Source organism: Telmatherina bonti (assembly GCF_933228915.1).
Source record: "Telmatherina bonti genome assembly, chromosome: 9".
NCBI lineage: Eukaryota > Metazoa > Chordata > Actinopteri > Atheriniformes > Telmatherinidae > Telmatherina > Telmatherina bonti.
Window position 1 is genome coordinate 29,960,440 of NC_136627.1, and position 18,944 is coordinate 29,979,383.

The window sequence follows — 18,944 nt, forward strand, 5'->3', positions numbered from 1 at the left end:
ACTTAGCACATCTAACACCTCTGCATGGAATAGCTGGACTCACACCTCTCACTGCCGTCTCATGGCCTCCTGTTCAGTTTGTTTGTGTTACTTTTCTCACTTCATTTTAGTGACATACAGTCTTTTTTACGGGTTGTTTTCTGTCCTCGCATATGTCGTTTCTTGTGTGTGTCATTGAAATATTGGGCAACTACAAAGCAATGCCTGTGATATTAGGTACTGCATCCTTGTCAATGACATGTAAAAGAGGAACATCTTTCTTTCTCAGGAACTGATTCCCGAGTTCTTCTATCTTCCTGAGATGTTTGTGAACAGCAACGGCTACCATCTGGGAATGAGGGAGGAGGGGGACATGATTGGTGATGTGGACTTGCCAGCCTGGGCCAAGAAACCAGAAGATCTTGTTAGGATTAACAGGATGGTAAGCTTTATGCCTATAGCAGTTTTGAGAATAATGTTTATTGTTTCTGCTTATGATGTTTTCTTTACTTATTATTAAAAACTAAAAAAAAAAAGTCTTTGAAATAAATAACTCAACTAGTTACCAAAAAGCCTCCTTAACCTTTTATCAATTTATAGGTTGCAAATCAGTAAGTACAGAACAAGAAACTAAACATAAAAATATTATAAACTTTTCACTAAGAGGATATGTTAATACATCATTTACATGTTTGCGGTTTTTGCCAAACAGTTGTCTTTTTCAGGTCTACAGAATAAAAATAGCATTTGTGATCACAAAATACAACAAATGCAAATAATATGAGATCACAAACAGAGGCAAATGTAGTCAACATATTAAAATTGCATAAAAATGAAGATGCTGCATGTTAACATGTAAAAATAGAATAACATACATTAAGATGCAGAAAAACACTGAATACTGAAATTAATGTTTATTACATTTGATGATATTAATTTTATATAACCAGTTTTACATTATGGTTATTGACATATTTATTTATCTTTAATTTGTCGTCATTCAGAAAAGGGGAACGTTTAATTTTTTTCCCCCCCACTCTTAGCTTTTCTACCTGCTCCTGGCAGGCAGGAAATAAATGTTTTTCTTCTCTGTCCTCTAACCTTCCCATACATCTGTGTCCCCTTGTCTTATTCATGAACCATCTAATAGAGCACATTGCTCAATACTATAACCGTGCCCCCTGACCCCTGTGATATCACTGAAAGATGTGGCTGAAAGGAAGTTTGTCCTATCGCGTTACCTTCTGCAGTGGCGAGCCTCATCACTTTGGCAGTGTGCAGGTCCCTTCCCATCTATGTTTGTATGCATGTGTGCACATTTCATACAAACAGTTTATCAACATGTGTATCACAACTCCCAATAGGTTTCAAGAGCAGCACATAGTCAGCAAATGAGATTTTCCCATTTTTTTAACCTTCAGATAAACTCTGTTCTTCCTTTAATCTGGAATGACTTAGTGCTGAAACCCAACTCTCTTCTTGTTCTCACTAAACATACTGAATGTTAAGATAAAAATGTCACACAAATGCAACACCATAAGTGGCCATTGTGCTGCATTAGAAGTGCATATGCATTTTATAGACAGTTTAACAAGAGTGTAGTTTGAATTTAGTAAATGATCCTCAATTATATGTCTGTGCATTGTAATTTTAGTGTAAAAATGTCATTCCTTAAAGCAGTGCAACTTCCATAATATCTCTGGGAAGGAGCTAGGTATTCTGAGTTTAGGGGACGCAGTGTTTGTGGACCTGAAGTAGGAGGAGGCTGTGAGAACAGTCCTGACCTTTTCAGCTGGAGTGACAGAGCTTGGCTGGTCTTATGCAGGTGACCTTTCCCCGTGTTTTACCCACCTGACCTGGTTGAGCTCTATCAGGCTTGTACATCAGCTGAGTGGGGGTTAGATAAGAAAAGCAAGAAATTGTTATGGGCATGTTTGCATCTCTAAACTAAAAACTGAGGATCACTGGGGAAAAAAAGATTACAGAGTATATGTGTGATGTTGCTTTCCTTTGTTAGATGCTCAGACCATTGTATTCATAAACCCAGAAAATCATAGTCCTCTGCCTCCCTTTTTTCTTTCTTTTGTTCTCTCCCCAAGCTAGCCCACACTCTCACTTCCTCCTTTTTTTTAATCTCTGTCAGTGGATCTTTCTGACTACCTCCCCCTTTCTCTCACTCTTTTTTCGTTCCCTTCTTTTCTTTTTCCACCCTCCCCCCTTGTCCTCCCACTTCCCATCTTTGCATGTGCCACTTTCAATTGTCGTGATATGCCCTGTGGCAAACTCTGCCTCTGTGTGCTTGAGCAGGCTTTGTTGGTAATGGCTGTTATTCCTGACGTGAGGGGAGGAGTGTAAATTTCTCTAGCAAAGCTTCACCCCAGTATGCATGGGAATTATGTTGTACCATACTCTGAAACAATACATTAACCTCTAATTGTGTGGCTTTCTTACTATATTTTTATTATAGGTAAAAGCCTTAAATCTTATTCTGAATGCCTCACTAACATACCCCAAAAATGACGGGAAGAATAATCCAGTCTATTTTTTGTTATAAATTAGTAATTTATCTTTTTTTTTTTCTCCCGCTGATAATTTAACCGTGAATTGGTTTCTGTGTGTACTGAATTACTTTCTATATCTCGATGACAAAAGGGTGTTTTAATTGAGCGAAGGAAAACGTCGAATAGTTTTTTCTGTAATCTTTGTGTTCAATAAAATAATTCGATATTGAAGATGGTTTTCTTTAGTGCCAGTTATTTTTGTGCGGATCAAACACCATAAACTATAATCTGCAGACAACTTAGGCTAATGAAGTTGCACCATGGTCAATCAACCGAATACAACAGTTTTTCCCATTTGCTGTTGCTCTGTCAAAATATTCTGGCATGATGACTCAAAGCATCAGGAAGATAAGAGAAACATCTTCTTTTTACCAAAAGTACATTATTTGAAGAAACAAAGTTCCTTTCGCCTTTGGTTCTTGGTATTCTTACTGTGGTCTAATGAATGCATGCTCATGGTAGCACGCACATATTTGTCTGCACTGCTTTCGTCCCACACAGGGAGAATAGTTGTGGATGTACAGCTGATACAGAAGAGCTTGCACCCAAAGGCCCTTGTGCTGTTCTTGACATTGAAGATGATGATAAAAAAAATGTTAACCTGTTGAAAATTCCTAATATTGCAATTCAGTCACAAACAGAACAAAACTGAAAATAGTAAAGGATGAAAATGAAAAGCATGTAATAGTTGCACAGAAACATTTTCACAACTCCTATTTGACACAAAGGCCTCCTAACACAAAGCAGTCCTTTGTCCACTTTGACCTATGAATTCTCAGTGGTGGTGCAAAGCTACTGGACCAACAGCACAAGCAACTGGTCATGCCTGAGCCAGAAGTAAGTCAGAAGTGAACTACCGCACATGAATACAAAGCAATTTTTCACACCACCTAGTAATCTTTTATGCAACATTGCTGCAAGAAAAGCAGATCTCAAGCCCTTCTTATATGTGATATGTGTCTTTAATATAAATCAACCATACATTTTAAAAATGTCCCTATTCCAGCACAGCTATATACTACAGTAGGTGTATGCCTAATCCTGTTCTCTCATTGCATTCTACAAAATAAGTTTTCTGATGTTTGATGGCAACATTATGTTCTGTCAGGTTATCTGTGTATTATATGTAGGCTGTGTTTTGTTGCATTCACTGTTGTGCTTCATTTCAATTTGTATTGTGTCTTTTGGTCTTAGTGTTGTGTGTTGCTGGTGTGCCTCTCACCTCTAATTGCCCTGTACTCCTCTGACAGGCCCTGGAAAGCGAGTTTGTGTCATGTCAGCTGCATCAGTGGATTGACCTTATTTTCGGCTACAAGCAGCGAGGCCCAGAGGCAGTGCGTGCCCTCAACGTCTTTCACTACCTGACTTACGAGGGCTCTGTCAACCTGGACAGTATTACTGACCCCTTGCTCAGAGAGGTAAAGTTAACAGAGACACGCAAACATATTGCTATGGCAACTGAATCCTTTATTTTCCTATTCACCAGAAGCCCTACTTCCTGTCTCTATCTGTTCTGACGTGTTGGAACTTCTTGAGCTTTCGTTATTGTGCATCTGTCAATCACTTAATGTGTCATGCAAATGTAATCTATGAGAAAATCTCACTGAGCTGCTGACTCATTGTATTTGCTTAATTCTTTTGACAACCTGAGATATTATTTTTTTTCTCTCTTATTAATATTTTTTCCATTTTCCTCATAATACCAATCATGATTCTGTGTTTTTTCTTTTTCCTATATTTTTATCTTAATCAAATCAATAAATCTGATAGTGTTTTTTGATCAGAGGTCAACCAGTCAATAGATAAGAAAAGGGAATCTTTTTATTTTTAACAGATTAATTGAATTGCTATTAGCTCGATGGGAATTCTCCTGAATGGTTTAATTGCATGAGGAAAGAGGACACAGACTGCAGCAGCTGGCATGCATTGTGGCACTTTCCAGTGTGAGCTCATCTCTCTCTGTGATATTCACCATCTGCTGTCTCCAAAACAAGTCATTTATATACTGTCACTTCCAGGGGCGCCTTTATTTATCAAGTGACCACTATGCAAATCACCTGCAGAAGATTTGGCTGATTTAATTGCCAAACCATATTGTGAAAGGTTTGGTTTTCATCATTTTGAGAAAGTTTTTAGATGAAGCCTTGTTTATTTTGCATCAGACAGAAAGATTTTTAGTTGTCTTCCAACGTGATAGTTGTCACCCAGACAGATGACAGAACTGTTTGTTTGTGGCACAGTAGAAAGTCTGCTATTCAGACTTTCTAATTATACTCAGTTGATGCAGTCACTATTGTGACATGTGATTTGTTTTAGTGCTGCAGAAAAAAATAGAATTAGCTAATTGCAACTGATGCTTTGCTGATACTGACTGCTAATGAAGAAAAACCTTCATACTCTCAGTTATGTGACTGGATCCAAGTGGATTCTTTTTGACTTTTTAATGTTGAGTATAACCTTAATGTTTAAACACCTATATTACAGGTATACAACAGATATTATTGACAGTAGTTTTATTAAAGCCATTTGATATTGATACTATATTATTCAAACACACAATAATAGTGGTGCCAGTAAACTAGAAAAAAGAAAAAAATCAAGGATGCAGATAGAGCAGGGATCCTCTCATTATGCACTTTGCCTACCACACTATCTCTGCAGCAGCCTGAGAATACAAATAAGACTGTTTTAATGTTTATTTTATGGTCACCATTTTGTATTTTCAAGGGGGCTGTAGTCACAATTTGTGGAGTATATGGACCTTAACGCTGATGAAGCAGGAGGACTGGTGCAGGATGAAGGGTTTAATCAGAAGAAAACCGATGTACTGACAGAGATGTCAGGTGTATACAAACAAGCAGATGGACTAATGGAAGTAAACTAGATGGAAGGGGTCAAGCAAATGAGCAAATCAAAGCAGATGTGCTACTGACCAGGAAACAAAAAGCCAACCAGAATACACAAGGGAAAAAGTTCAAAGTTAAACAAGAAACCAGGTGGGACTAAGACATTGAAAAGCCTATAAGACAGTAAAACAACTAAACCAAAACCTCAAGTTCATGACAGAAATTATTAGCAATCTGCAACTTTCCTACTTATAACAGTAACCAGCTGATAACCAGTACACTGCCAATTAAAGGTTTGGACACTTTCCCATTAGATTCAATGGAAAAATGTGTCCAAACTTTTGACTTGTAGTGTAGGTGGTGTTTGTTTTATAGGAGAGCTGTTGGAAATAAGGATGGATTTTCCTGGAAAATGTAAAACAAGTGAGGCTCATCCCATGACTCAAGGATGTTGGTTGTTGAAAAATCATTTCATTCAGTTTTGACATATAGGTGTGAGGTCTGGATTACTCTGGTGTTGTGTAACACTTTTGTACAGTTACGGTTACAGAGGGGTTATAAACTTATTAAACAATACAATTTCAGATTTAACAAAGATATAGCAATAATATGAATACAATAAATTACTCTACAGACAAAAGTTAAGGAAATCAAACTTTTGGTTAAAATAAATGGAAAATGGAAAAAGTCAATACTACACTGATAATTTATCATTAACATAGGACATTTAGTAGAACCATGTAATGGTAATTCCTCCATCTCAAACTATTTATTCAAAGAAAAACAACCACAGTGGTACGACACCAAAACATGAAATGGTGTCATGATTTGTCTGTTAGGTGACATGATGATGATGCTTGATGATGTAAAAAATGTGAACGGCATTATGAAGAGGGCCGTTTCAATACAAGCTGTTAATTAACTAGAACATTCAGTGGTTGCTTCATGGTTCAGGCACTTTTTTTTTTGTTTTTCTGTTGGTTTTTTATTTTTTTGAGAGCAGCGTATTGTGCAATGAATACTTAAACCTGGAGCATGTGTAGATGTGCATCAGGAGTTTAGATTATCATTGTCATTATTATTCCATGTGAACCAGCTTCCTGTACCATCTGTGGCAGCTTCAGTTAAATTCAGTCAGCTGAAACCTGTTATCACACGTGGGCTAGTCTGTGACTTACCTGGATGAGTCAATAAGGTGGAGCATGGAAATCTGCCCAGTGATTGTCTCACTAAGATCTGCTGAAGTGTGATGATTGACTTTGTGGTATTGATTCATTCTGGGTCTGACAGGTGAACCTGCTGACAAAGCATTAGTCACGACAATTAAGGAATTTGAAATGTCAAGAAATTAGAGGTCATGAGAGATCATTTCCGCTTGCGTGTCAGATGAAAATAATGACACCTCCTGACATGCTGCCAGGCCTCTGGTCTGTGGTTGAGGAAAAAGTGACAGATCTACTGGGCACACTGCCGGAACAGCGGTCCTTCGGCGTGATGCCTCTCCTGACAGCCTTCTCTTATGGAAAAACATGACAGCAGCCCCTTGATTCAGACCCCTCTGTGTCACTCAGAAGTAAACAGACAAATTATTCATCAGTGGGACTCTATTCATCCTCCTGCCACTGCCCCTCCTGCCCTTTCTGAACAAAGACAACAAAGTCTGCTATGGCTAGCTTGTTGCGCTGTGTTGCAGTTTGGTCTACTTGACTGATTTCACCTTGATATTTTTGCTTGGCAGTGCTGCCTCTGCACCAGATAGCGAATAGAATTTGATGTGCATTATCTATGATAATAACTGAATTACAGACAGTCACTTACTAGTGGACATGTTGTTTGAAACATTGTTGGTCCTGCATACAGTAGAGCATATGTCAGGTCCCAAGCTGTCACTCAAGAAACATCCTCAGGGTAATTCTTTGTTTGCAGTTAAGGATTAAAATCCAGACAAGCTCATCATGAACACATTTCTGTTGGCATGCAACGCATGGACAGCGGTATAGTCACATGCAAACATAACATGGCTCCTGTGAATGTCTGTATGATTTTTCTGTAGAATCTTTTTTAATCATACTTTGCTTGAAGGCAAATTTTGTCTTCAATCTATGACATCTTTCAAAAGGTTAGAATATCAGCTTCAAATTTGTTGTTCCCACTGTTGATCACAGGTGTTGTGACTCAGCATGATCCCACGCTGCTTACTGGGTCAACCCAAGGCCATGTCTGCAGCCTGTGTGTTGCCTCATTACACGGGTGGATTGGAGGGTGCTGCTGCGGTATCATCCTCCATGGAGTCCCTGTCATCAGTTTGGGAACTAAATATTAGATAAAGTCAGAGCTGCAGCCACTCATCTCAGAAACCTTTCACTTAGGCTGAATTTGCAAACAAAGTCGCATGGAAAGATAGATTCAGTGTTGTGTAGGATGTGTGGTGCTCAACCAGGCATGGTGGGTTTGCTTAGAGGGGAGATCTTTGTCAAAGTGTGCCACTTGCTAGCTGAAAGTCGGAGCCTGAGTTGACTTAAACTAATGATTTGCCTGTTAAGTGCTCTCCATCTAAGATTGAGGTAATGATAAATTTGTGACATACATCACTGAGGATTATCCCTTAAGCAGCTTAGAGACATGTGGTATGATCATCTAGTGGAGGAACGTGCTTATGAGTTAACCTTCAACAATTTGTGTCTCCCTCCCGACACATGCACAAAAAAAAAAAAAAACTCACAAAGGGAGAAAATGTTTTACTCTGCTATCTGAAAATAATTATGATCTGAAAATAATATGATGCTTAATACGGTGCCCCTGTTTTCCTGTTCATAGAACCAGCTTTAGAAATGTGTTGATGCTTTCCACATGGCCCTTTCTGATTCCTGTATCAAATTCCTTTATTTGAACAGACACTGCGACCCTCACCTTAAACCTAACCTTAAATTGCCATAATGTCAGTTGCTTTATTACTTGACAGACTGTGTTTTAAAGACACACCAGCACTTAATGGTTGCCAAATGTGCTCACTAACTCCCATGAAACTTTCACTGCTATGTCACAGCACTCAGCTATGTGGACAGCACCTTTTTTGATGTTGTGGAAGATCAGAAGTGACCAGGGGGTGTTGGGTGCGACTCTATGCCTTGCAGGTGGCCTGTCCTAATTCAGCAGCACCTCCAAACTTCTCATGCCAAATCTCCCACCATGGCATGTGCTACCCAATGGGTCCTTTTGATAGTGAGTAGTGTGTACAGGCCAAAGAAAATGAGGGCTCGTCGCAGAAGCAGTCAGAACGGCAGGGGAAAAGCAGAGCGCTGTATGTTCCATTGTGCACAGTGGCATTGACGGACGTCTACAAGCTCCCCTCTGATGGTGGAAGTGGCTCCAGTCACATCAATCACTCCCACTGTGGAGTACCCCGCTTTCAGTCAAGCTCAGTAGCTCTTACTGGCTGTTTTCTCCCCTTTCATTTCAGACTAAGAAGTTCATTTGTCTGCTTTAAATTGCACTTATTCTCTAAAAAAAATAGCGATTCATCTGTTATTGTTTTTTTTCCCCCCTGCTGCTCATGATTAGATTTGTGTGACTGCTTTTATTTTTGTCCCTGCTTCTCACAAGCCTCTAGGCTTATAGTTTGTACCCCATAAATAATAGTTAATTACTGTACCTTTAACTAAAACACTACCTACTGCCATCGTGATGTGTCTTTGTATATGAGTGTGCACATACACATGCTTTCCCCTTTTGTTTCAAACACAATAACATCTAAAAGCACACCGGCCTACTGCAGTTGTAGCTGGATGTCACTCTAGGTTAACGTTTGTGCAGTTGGGGCCCCTGCTCCTGGAAATGGGAATGGTTAACTGAAGCATGTTAATAGGAAAAGGCTTGTCTCTTCCATACTAACACTTGGATGACTCTGCAGGCTGAGGGGGGAAGGGGGAGCACCCAGGCGGATTGGGAGTGCACCCCTTTCCCTTTACCTCCCCCTTCCTCAGAGGCACGGCTGAGTTAGGATTTGCTTGCATTGTCAAGTAACGCATTGACCCATCACTTTGATGCATATTGATTGTGACAGCCGCTCTCTCTCGTACTCTCACTCTCTCCCTCTTTCTCCCGCAGGCCACAGAAGCGCAGATCCAAAGCTTTGGACAGACGCCATCTCAGTTGCTTATTGAGCCACATCCTCCACGCAGCTCCGCCATGCACCTGGTGAGAACAGTGAGCATGCTGGGAAATTTTCCTGCACCTTTGGATGTGGTGTTTTTGTGTGAAGGAAGATGTGTGGACCCAGTGTGTGTTGCAGTGAATGTGATTGTAGATCGCCATTTGATTCGGAAGGATAACCACGATGTCTCATTTCTGTACTTTTCCTCAAGCCTACTTCTCTATACAATAAATGCTAAATATTTTATATAAGTATGTAGTTTTTACTTTATGTAGGTTACATACTCTCACTATAATAAGCACTTTTTTGTTATAGCTGGCCTTGCTTGCGAGTAAAGTTTAAAGGGAACAGTGCTCCCTGCTGGCCTAATAGCCCCTCTCATTGTGCAGAAAGCTGCTGTTACCTGCCCAGTCCATGCAATAACCAGTTTCACCCATGTTTTCCTCCCATTCATTCTCAAGTTCCTTGTAAAAAAAAAAAAAAACAAGAAAACAAATAGTATATCTTCCTAAGAACCTTCTGTTAATTTGTTTCTTCCACAGGACAAATATGTTTTTATTCAAATGTCCACTTTTTTAAAGTCATTCAGGATGAGATGTAAGCTATAACAGCTTCTCTCCAAAGGACTGCCGGTGGCAGATTTTTTTTTCTTGCTAGACATTAACAAGTTTTGAAGGTTGAGTTGAATTTTGCAGTGCAAAAAGAAAAAGCAGAAAAATCACCATTTCACATAAATTGTGTCCTCCATCCCAGTTTTCCTCATCAACCCTTGTTTAAGTCTCTTGTCCAATAGAGGAAACTGCATTAAATCTCCTTGTGTCTGATCCTAACTCCTTCCAATCTCCACAACAATGCTGCTTGCATCCTTTCTTCTCATCTATTCATACTTTCCCTTGTGATTTTCTCCATCCTTTTCCTGTCTGTTCCTATTTTATTAAACTAATACTCAACCCATCATCATATCCCTACAACCTATTCCACATTTTGTCTTTTTCCCTTTTCCACTCAATAGTGTTTCTTTCCACAGAGTCCTCTTATGTTCAAGGATCAGATGCAGCAGGATGTCATCATGGTGTTGAAGTTTCCATCCAATTCGCCTGTAACCCACGTGGCTGCTAACACTCTGCCCCATCTCACTATACCCGCTGTGGTCACCGTCACCTGCAGCCGTCTATTTGCAGTCAATCGATGGCACAATACTGTTGGTGAGTGGTGCTAATCTCACCCAGAAGGTGGTATGCTCATACAAAGGCATATGTTCTTGGAAAAAAGTGTGCCACACCACACATGTTACCTACCTCAGCAGTGACCCAGTAAAATCACTTCATCATTGTTACATAAAGTTCTGCCCAGTATTCATAATAGAGCTGTACCCAGCTGTCTATGAGAGAAACTAGCACCTCCCAGGTAAGCTGACCATGAGTGTTTCCACATGTTCCTTTGCAGACATGTGTGAACAACATTACCCACAGAACCCCTCCCTAAGAAACAGCCTCACCTCAGGGTCAGAGGGCCAAAGCAATGGTTACTGGGAAATTAGGCTGCGACTGCACCACATTCTCCTCACACGTCCCCATCTGTCACCGTAGAAATGCTTTGCGCTCAGGACCAAAGAGTGCGCAGTGTGTGGTTGCCCCTAATGATCACAGCTGCAGCAGCCTTACTATCCAGTTGGATAAGAGGGAAATTAGTTTTTTTTCTTTTTTCTTTTTTTAATTCAAGATAATAAGGTCTGCATCAAAAATTAGTCCAGATACTCATTCACATGGATGAAATGTCTCCACCGGGAGAAAATAGTCTTTTAACACAGATGAACCTCCATTACTTTGATTTTCTAGAAAGGACTTTGAATTAACTTGGCTTGGAAAGGGGAACAGATGTTTATGTATGAATGTGCAGTGGTCAATGAAAGCCTTATGTATGACTACCTGAACCAGGTCTCAGAGGAGCTCCAGGCTACTCTCTGGAACAGGCCCATCACCTCCCCATAGAGATGGATTCTCTAGTTGGTGAGTGAGCTTGAAAGGAAAATAAAGCTTAAGTATTTGTGATTTATGCATGTTGTTGTTGTAGGAGTTTATTTTCATAGTTTTTTTTTTTTATCTATCTTTTGTCCCCAAGTATTGTTCTACGGCTCCTTTTGTCTTCTCAGCCAACAACACTGGAAGCAACAAGCGTCAGATCACAGACCTAGTGGACCAAAGCATCCAAATCACCACACAGTGTTTTGTGGTGACAGCTGACAACCGCTACATCCTGGTGTGTGGCTTCTGGGACAAGAGCTTCCGTGTGTACTCCTCTGAGACAGGTAGGTTAGAGTGTAAACTCTATTTCCTACAGAGGTGTGCACTGATGTGTGGAGGACTGAGTGCTATGACAGTAATGATACAGTACGAGTGCATCTCGTTTTCTGACACACTGAACAACAGATTAATCTACTATAATCCACTGAAAAATGAAACAAATTTTGTGACACTGCTGAAAGATACTGCTTTAAATATAGAGATGATTTATTACACAGTTGCTCAATTAAATGTGGAATTTATCTTAAGGGTGTCAAGGAGACTGGAAAAGTTAATCTTTACTTACTTACTTTTTTTTTTTTCTTCGAAGATCCTAACATGAATTTGTAAAACTGAAATTATGTATTTTCTTTATTGTCCTTAGGCAAGCTGACACAGATAGTTTTTGGCCATTGGGATGTGGTGACATGTCTGGCCAGATCAGAATCTTACATTGGGGGAGACTGCTACATTGTTTCTGGATCTAGGGATGCTACTCTGCTGCTGTGGTACTGGAGTGGGCGACACCATATCATTGGTGATAACCCAAATAATGGTGAGTGGAAATATACAAGTACGTTGCATGTAAACGAACATTGACAAAATTACAGAAACATTTTTACTTTGTTTGGTACCTTGCTTATAAAATATCTTCCAGGCTGTGAAGTTGCACACGTCTATAATTTTTAAAACTCCTACATATATCAGAGGCAGAAGTCTTTGATCAGCACTGGAAAAAAACATTACCATCAAACAAACTGAGTAATGCTGTGAGACGGGTTAGAGGACAAATTATCTGCACTGAAGCTGTAAAATAGTTTGATTTTAGGAATTAAATTTTGCTGCTTTTAAGTTTAGAACTCCAAATGTCTGCATAGTGTACCTCAGTGTGTGATTTCTTCTGTTCTGTTCATTTAGTTGTTTGTTTTGAATATAGCATGTCTATATTAAGGCAACCAACAGTGTTTGGGAAAGCACCTATAAAGTTATCATACTGTTCAAGCTAGAAGCACTATATAAAGCATGGAATGAAAGAACTTAATATAAGGAAGAAAGTATGTCTTTATTTTACTTCTAGGCAGAAAAACAACATGTGTATGCAAGAAGATCTTGTGTTTCTAATTGTGAAATTGTGAAAGATTCTAGGAGCTTTGGATTAGTAGCGAGTGTCCTCTAATTAACTTCATTGAGGCTTTGACAGTTAATTAAGAATTTCAGCTTGGATGCCTCCAATTAGCAAGGGGCAACAGCACTTGTGTTACTGCAGCAGGAAAACGGTATTCCCCTGAAGTTCACACTACACAATGCATCTTCAGTGGACAAAAGGAGAAACTGAGGGAAATAACAGCTAAAAAATAGAGATGGAATGTGATCAGCAAAAAGACCTAAACCTGTGTTTGTCTATTTATACATGTTATTCTGTACAAATATAAATGACAGGTATACACCACTCAGGAAAAACCACAAACACCTTTCATTCCCTCCTAGCAGAAGCCCTCTGCTATAAATAACAGCATTGTGCTCTTTGTTTTAGATGTAGGCTTTTTCATTAAATAAACTTTTCAGGAGTCCAATTCTAGTGATTTCATACCCATTGTATGTTCTGCAATGCTAGTTAAAGCCTGAGTGAATATGTCAAAGCAGTGTGTCAGACCACTACTCCACTACTCCATCATCCTGCAGGCTTGGCATGGACAAGAAATTGATTTCAGCCACGCCCCAAAAAGCCTATCTGTGTCTTGAATGCGTGATAATTAAAATAACTTCCAGCTCAATCATGGACTTGCTTTTTAGACGAGGCCCATTGTACTGGTGCAAGTGGATATTAGCACCAGGTTAATCATGGCTGCTAAATCAGCCTGTCCCTTGGGCTACGACAGAGCATGCGGGTATCCAGTGCAGGGTGATTGAATCTTTTGTTGGGCAGGTAAGCTCGCTTTTACTCCCTGGAGGATTTTTTGACACTTGTCCTATTCAGGCCTCCATCAGCAGCTGGTGCTGGGGTTTTAGTCTCTAAGGGACCAGGATACATCGATCACAGTCCAGCTCACTGACTGAACTGCTGCAGCTATGAGGGAGACATGCCAAGCCATAGGAGGAGGAGATGATGATGGTGCTTGGGTTTTCATCATCTTTTAGAATAATACTGTCATATCGGTGAAATGAGAAACTTTGTACTGAATTAGGTGAACTTATGGTAGATGTGATATAATCAGAGTTGAGAATTTGCTTTAGGTTGGCCAAGTTTTCAGTGGCAAACTTACACCAAACTCACAACTCAGCATTTTCCATAGTTTTATAGTTGCATAAATAAATACCATAAAGAAAATTTATGTAAATGTAATAAAATATTACTAAAACCCTCAGAAAATAAGAACACTTAAATTTGCATTTATAATGTAGTATAATACCCAGCAGTTAGCTGATCACTTCAACTGTCTCCCCTACATTACATTTCCCCAAAAGAACATAACAGTCCGTGCAATGTGTGTGAGGCATGATTTTCATTTTCATCTCTTTTTAATTGGTGATTGGAATATTTCAGGCTGTTGTTTTCATTATTGTTGCATATTTGGGGTTGATGGCTCCAGGTGCCATGAGACACCCCTCACTAACCTCTCCCCCCAGCTATTATCAATCATGTGACACATAGGATTAAATCAAGTGGCTTGGTGGCTGTCAAGGCATCACCACATTTACATAGCAATTGTAAATGCCATCTCTGCCACCACATCTATGTTAGATTGCTTGTATTTACATGATTATATTATATTGGCTGATATGTATTAGATGGTTTCACAGAGTTTGTACCTAAGCATAAATGTTGATGGATGTTTTCACTGTTGCACAACAGATTTAATCAATAAAACTTAGTGATTTAGCCTCATCATACTGTGCATCTGTCTTTTTTAGGGGACTACCCAGCACCACGAGCAGTCCTGACTGGTCATGACCAGGAAGTTGTGTGTGTGAGTGTTTGTGCAGAGCTGGGTCTAGTCATAAGTGGAGCCAAAGGTTAGTATGCCTCTTTGCTTGCCATCAGCAGCAAATACAGAATATCTACAACACAGAAGCTTTCAAATAGAATACTGGTTTTACAAAAGGTCACTGACCATCAAGACATGCATTTAGACCTGGTACTCTTCCCAATTCCTTTCACAGAAAATGCCAGGATCAGAAATATGAAATATTGCAAAAACAGACTAAAATTCATTTTCTTGCATTAGCAGGGGTTGCTCTTATAAATTTTTGGTTTTGCAGAGGGTCCGTGTCTAGTCCACACCATCACAGGGGACCTGCTGAGGGCTTTGGAGGGACCAGACAGCTACCAGTACCCACGGCTCATCACAGTGTCCAGTGAGGGTCACTGCATTATCTACTACGACAGAGGCCACTTCTGCAACTTCAGCATTAATGGCAAACTGTTGGCACAGATGGAGGTCAATGATTCTACCCGGGTAAACAGACTTATTGACAAACACTGAACAAAAGATACAAAAACAGTATTGTAGTAATTTATAAAAAACTACTATAGTACATTATTCTCATACTTGGTGATCTATTTGGGTATTTAACCTCAAACAAATGTCCTTTTTAGTGATATACTTATCATTCTTCTGAAACAAAAACTCTTCTGTAGAGAGGACAATGCATTTTAAGTTGAAGTTGATTTGTTTAACTCTTTTCTATTCGTCTTGAAGGCAATTCTTCTGAGCAGCGATGGCCACAACCTGGTAACAGGGGGAGATAACGGGGTGGTGGTGGTGTGGCAGGCTTGTGACTTCAAACAGCTCTACATATACCCAGGCTGTGATGCAGGGATCCGAGCCATGGACCTTTCGCATGATCAAAGGTCAGTACAGGCAGTTTTATTATATTAATAATATATTAAATCTCATATTTGTAAATAATTGCTCTTGTAAAAGGTGTTTAAAAACTAACCAATGACATCAGGTGGCTGTGAGAATTATATAAAACAGCAGTCTATTTTAAATTTGTAACGTCTCCAACTCACACTATGTTTGCCAACATCCTGTTCTCATATTACCCGGTCTCAAACACTGAAGTGTATGTGTAGTTTTCAACACAAGCCTCATCATGTTACCAGTGTTCACTTAGAGAAACACTCAGATTATGAGAATATGTTTTGCAAGTGTCCGCATTTTGCATTTCAATGTGTATGCACGCATTGCACAAGTGTATTTGCTGATTAGCTTGTTAGTTGCTTGTTTTCCAAGTTTGCATTCTTTAAGGCTGGTCAGAAGTCACATAATGGATGCCTGAATGGTGTCCCAGAGGCGACAGGGTTTGCTTTGGGGCTTTATAAAAGTCTGACGTAATCATGTGACCCTGGAAGTTGAGAGGTTACAGAGCCTGAATATTCTAGTTGCACTTTGCTGCCACAGGCTAAAAACATCCTTCGGCATTTGCAGAGTCGCCTAAACAAAACACACAGACTAAGATCTCAACGCCATCATAAGTAACTGTCCAACTTAGCCCTTTATTGGGCTGACTACATTTTATTGTTCACACAAACAAAATGCCTTTGCATGCTAGTCCATGAAATTGTAGAACCACACTGAGTTTGTCACACCAGTCATCAAACATTAGGCTACATCTCAGCTTTTTAGAGATCAGCCTTTAGCATATGAATTAGAAAAAACTATTACTGACCACTAACTACTATATAACGTATTTCAGAAAAAAAGTATCTCAATATTGTAATATCATCCTAAATTTTAATGTTGAAAATATATATATATTGTTGAAAATTTAAATGTTCAAGTATTTCAATGAGTGCTTGATAAACAAAGATGACTTGGGAATGATTTATCAATATGAGAGCATTTTATTTTAATTTTGTAAGCAGTTAGTCGTTTTTTATGATAGAGTAAGTGTTGTCTACTCTTCTGTATGACATTTGACAAATATAAGAACCCCTCGAATTAGTTGCAGCCTTTTTCTTTAACAAGTTGATGTTAGGTAGCAAAAATGACCTGGGGTCTTTAACTGCACAGGAAAGCATTCTGCATCAGCTCTGTTCATTGTGTTCAAGCATTTAAACCCCCCCGGGTGTAGCATTAAAATGTAACCCTGTGAAATCAGCTGCTTTCATGCATACCAGCAAGATGTGGACACAAGGGTTGCAGGAAGACGCTGGGATTTAATGGTCACCTTAAAAGTTTCTATATGCACTAAAATAATGTTTGACAGCAAACATTTCAGCTTCTTATGCGAGAGAATTATAAACACAAAAAGACCAATAACTATGGTTTTTTTCCCACTTTGTTTTCAATTAAATTTCATGTTTTTTTATTTATTTTATTTTATTTCTCTTCAGGACTTTGATCACAGGCATGGCTTCTGGCAGCATTGTTGCATTTAACATCGATTTCAACCGATGGCACTATGAACATCAAAACAGGTACTGACAAGAGATGGATACCCTCAGCAGGCGGCTAGAATTGAAGGCTTAAAGGATATCTACTGAATAGTGACCGAAGTGCGCAGCAGAAGATTCAAAGACTGTGGAGAGAACAGCCGAAGCTCAGCATGATAAAGACCTGCTGAATGTTCATCTGACCTCTAAGGCAAACATGTTGATTTTTATCTGCTACAAAGCAATCTGGACAAATTGTTTTCACATCTGATCTGAGCACTTGCTGAGGGATTCTTCAGCTGAGTAAAGCAAGTTTTTTTCTGGATAAAGTGAAATTGATATAATTAAAGAGGATAATCATTAAAGCTGTGAAAAACATAAAAATGAATCCACTTTTAAGAACATTTATACATTTGTATAGCTGATATTTGGAACACTTTTATGACACATAAATTGTAAGTATACTGTCTGAAGTGTTTATCTGTAAAGGCTGAACAAGCTCTAAATGCTGTTAAACAAGCTTCTATGTTATCGTTTCCATCACACCACTCATGAATCAATGTTGAACCTTGTCATTGCATTAGTTACATGTTTGCTTCTTAACAGTGGTCAAATGTAATTGTGAAAAGACTAAATGTTGTTAATTTGATGTTAATTTGACAGAGGTCAAATTTAATGTGGGTTTAGTCCTGTGTGATAAATGTTTTTGATAAGTCACCAACATTAACTGTGATCGCCATGTTTTATTATGTGAGGGATAAATAATTTTACACATTGCTCTAAGAGCAAACTTGTAGTGGGACATTTACATGATAAATTTGTCAGCAGATGTTTTGTTCTACATGTCTCCGGGTATTTACATAACAGATTTAATGGATACTGTCTGTTTATAAAAAGTTGACATTTTGTAAAATAGAATAGTCACTTTACAGACATGTAATTGATGACACTTTCAAACATTACTGTACCGTTATTTATAATTTTTTTACAGTTTGCCTCTTTTTGCATAAATGTTGGCTCAACCATTTTAAACGTTATACATAACAGCATTTCATACTGTCGCTCAGTACTCAAGCAAGCAATATCACTGTTACTGAGTCTGAGGAAGGTTTTCAGTTTTGTTAGAACAAGACAAAAATTGCTATGATCTGTGGTCTATTTTGGTATGATAAAGAGTTGTCAAGTTATCAGTGGAGGAGGACAAAAATATGCAAATGGATGGACTCCAGTTTTTAATTCATTTTTAAATACATTGCTACATGACACCAGATTGTTTTCATTATTTCAGCTTGCTGTTCTGCATATATTTTTGGATGAACTACAACATATTTGAAATTAGACTTCTCAAAATTCACTTTTAGTGCATTCTTACAATTCTTTGATCAGGTTTAAGCATGTTTGAAAGTTTGATAAAGCTGCATAAAAAATTACAATCGTGCACAAATAAGGTAATTTGAGTTGGAAATTTGGCTTGAGAAGTTTGGTTATACTGCCATCTGCTGGCTGAATTTGTTTTAAACAGAAATCAGGCATTAGTTTCCTATTAAAATTTTGTTTCTTTAAAGAATACATGCTGGGACTTTTTCCTGTGACAGATTTATTTTTGTTATTTTCATTCAGTTGTTTCATAGCATCCTTACAGAGTATACGTGAACAGAACGGCACTCAGGATCTCCATTTGCATTGCCAGTCACCTACCTTTTCAATCTGATTTAGTCTAACTGTACCTAAACATTACATTTT

The 18,944-nt window shown here is 38.8% G+C and overlaps 1 protein-coding gene across 1 annotated transcript in view; it reads left to right on the top strand.

Moving 5' to 3' along the window:
* The window catches only part of nbeab (neurobeachin b), a gene marked incomplete at both ends in the record, with an annotated part of 192,563 nt that extends 175,310 nt beyond the window's left edge, over positions 1-17,253 (top strand). Inside the window, 11 exons of the mRNA XM_079246781.1 lie at positions 269-421; positions 3,791-3,958; positions 9,494-9,583; positions 10,552-10,744; positions 11,477-11,548; positions 11,692-11,847; positions 12,207-12,377; positions 14,735-14,836; positions 15,083-15,279; positions 15,523-15,674; positions 17,163-17,253. Coding sequence (XP_079102907.1) covers positions 269-421; positions 3,791-3,958; positions 9,494-9,583; positions 10,552-10,744; positions 11,477-11,548; positions 11,692-11,847; positions 12,207-12,377; positions 14,735-14,836; positions 15,083-15,279; positions 15,523-15,674; positions 17,163-17,253 — 1,545 coding nt within the window. The remainder of the gene's footprint in view (positions 1-268; positions 422-3,790; positions 3,959-9,493; positions 9,584-10,551; positions 10,745-11,476; positions 11,549-11,691; positions 11,848-12,206; positions 12,378-14,734; positions 14,837-15,082; positions 15,280-15,522; positions 15,675-17,162) is intronic.
* Between the last annotated feature and the right edge of the window lie 1,691 nt (positions 17,254-18,944).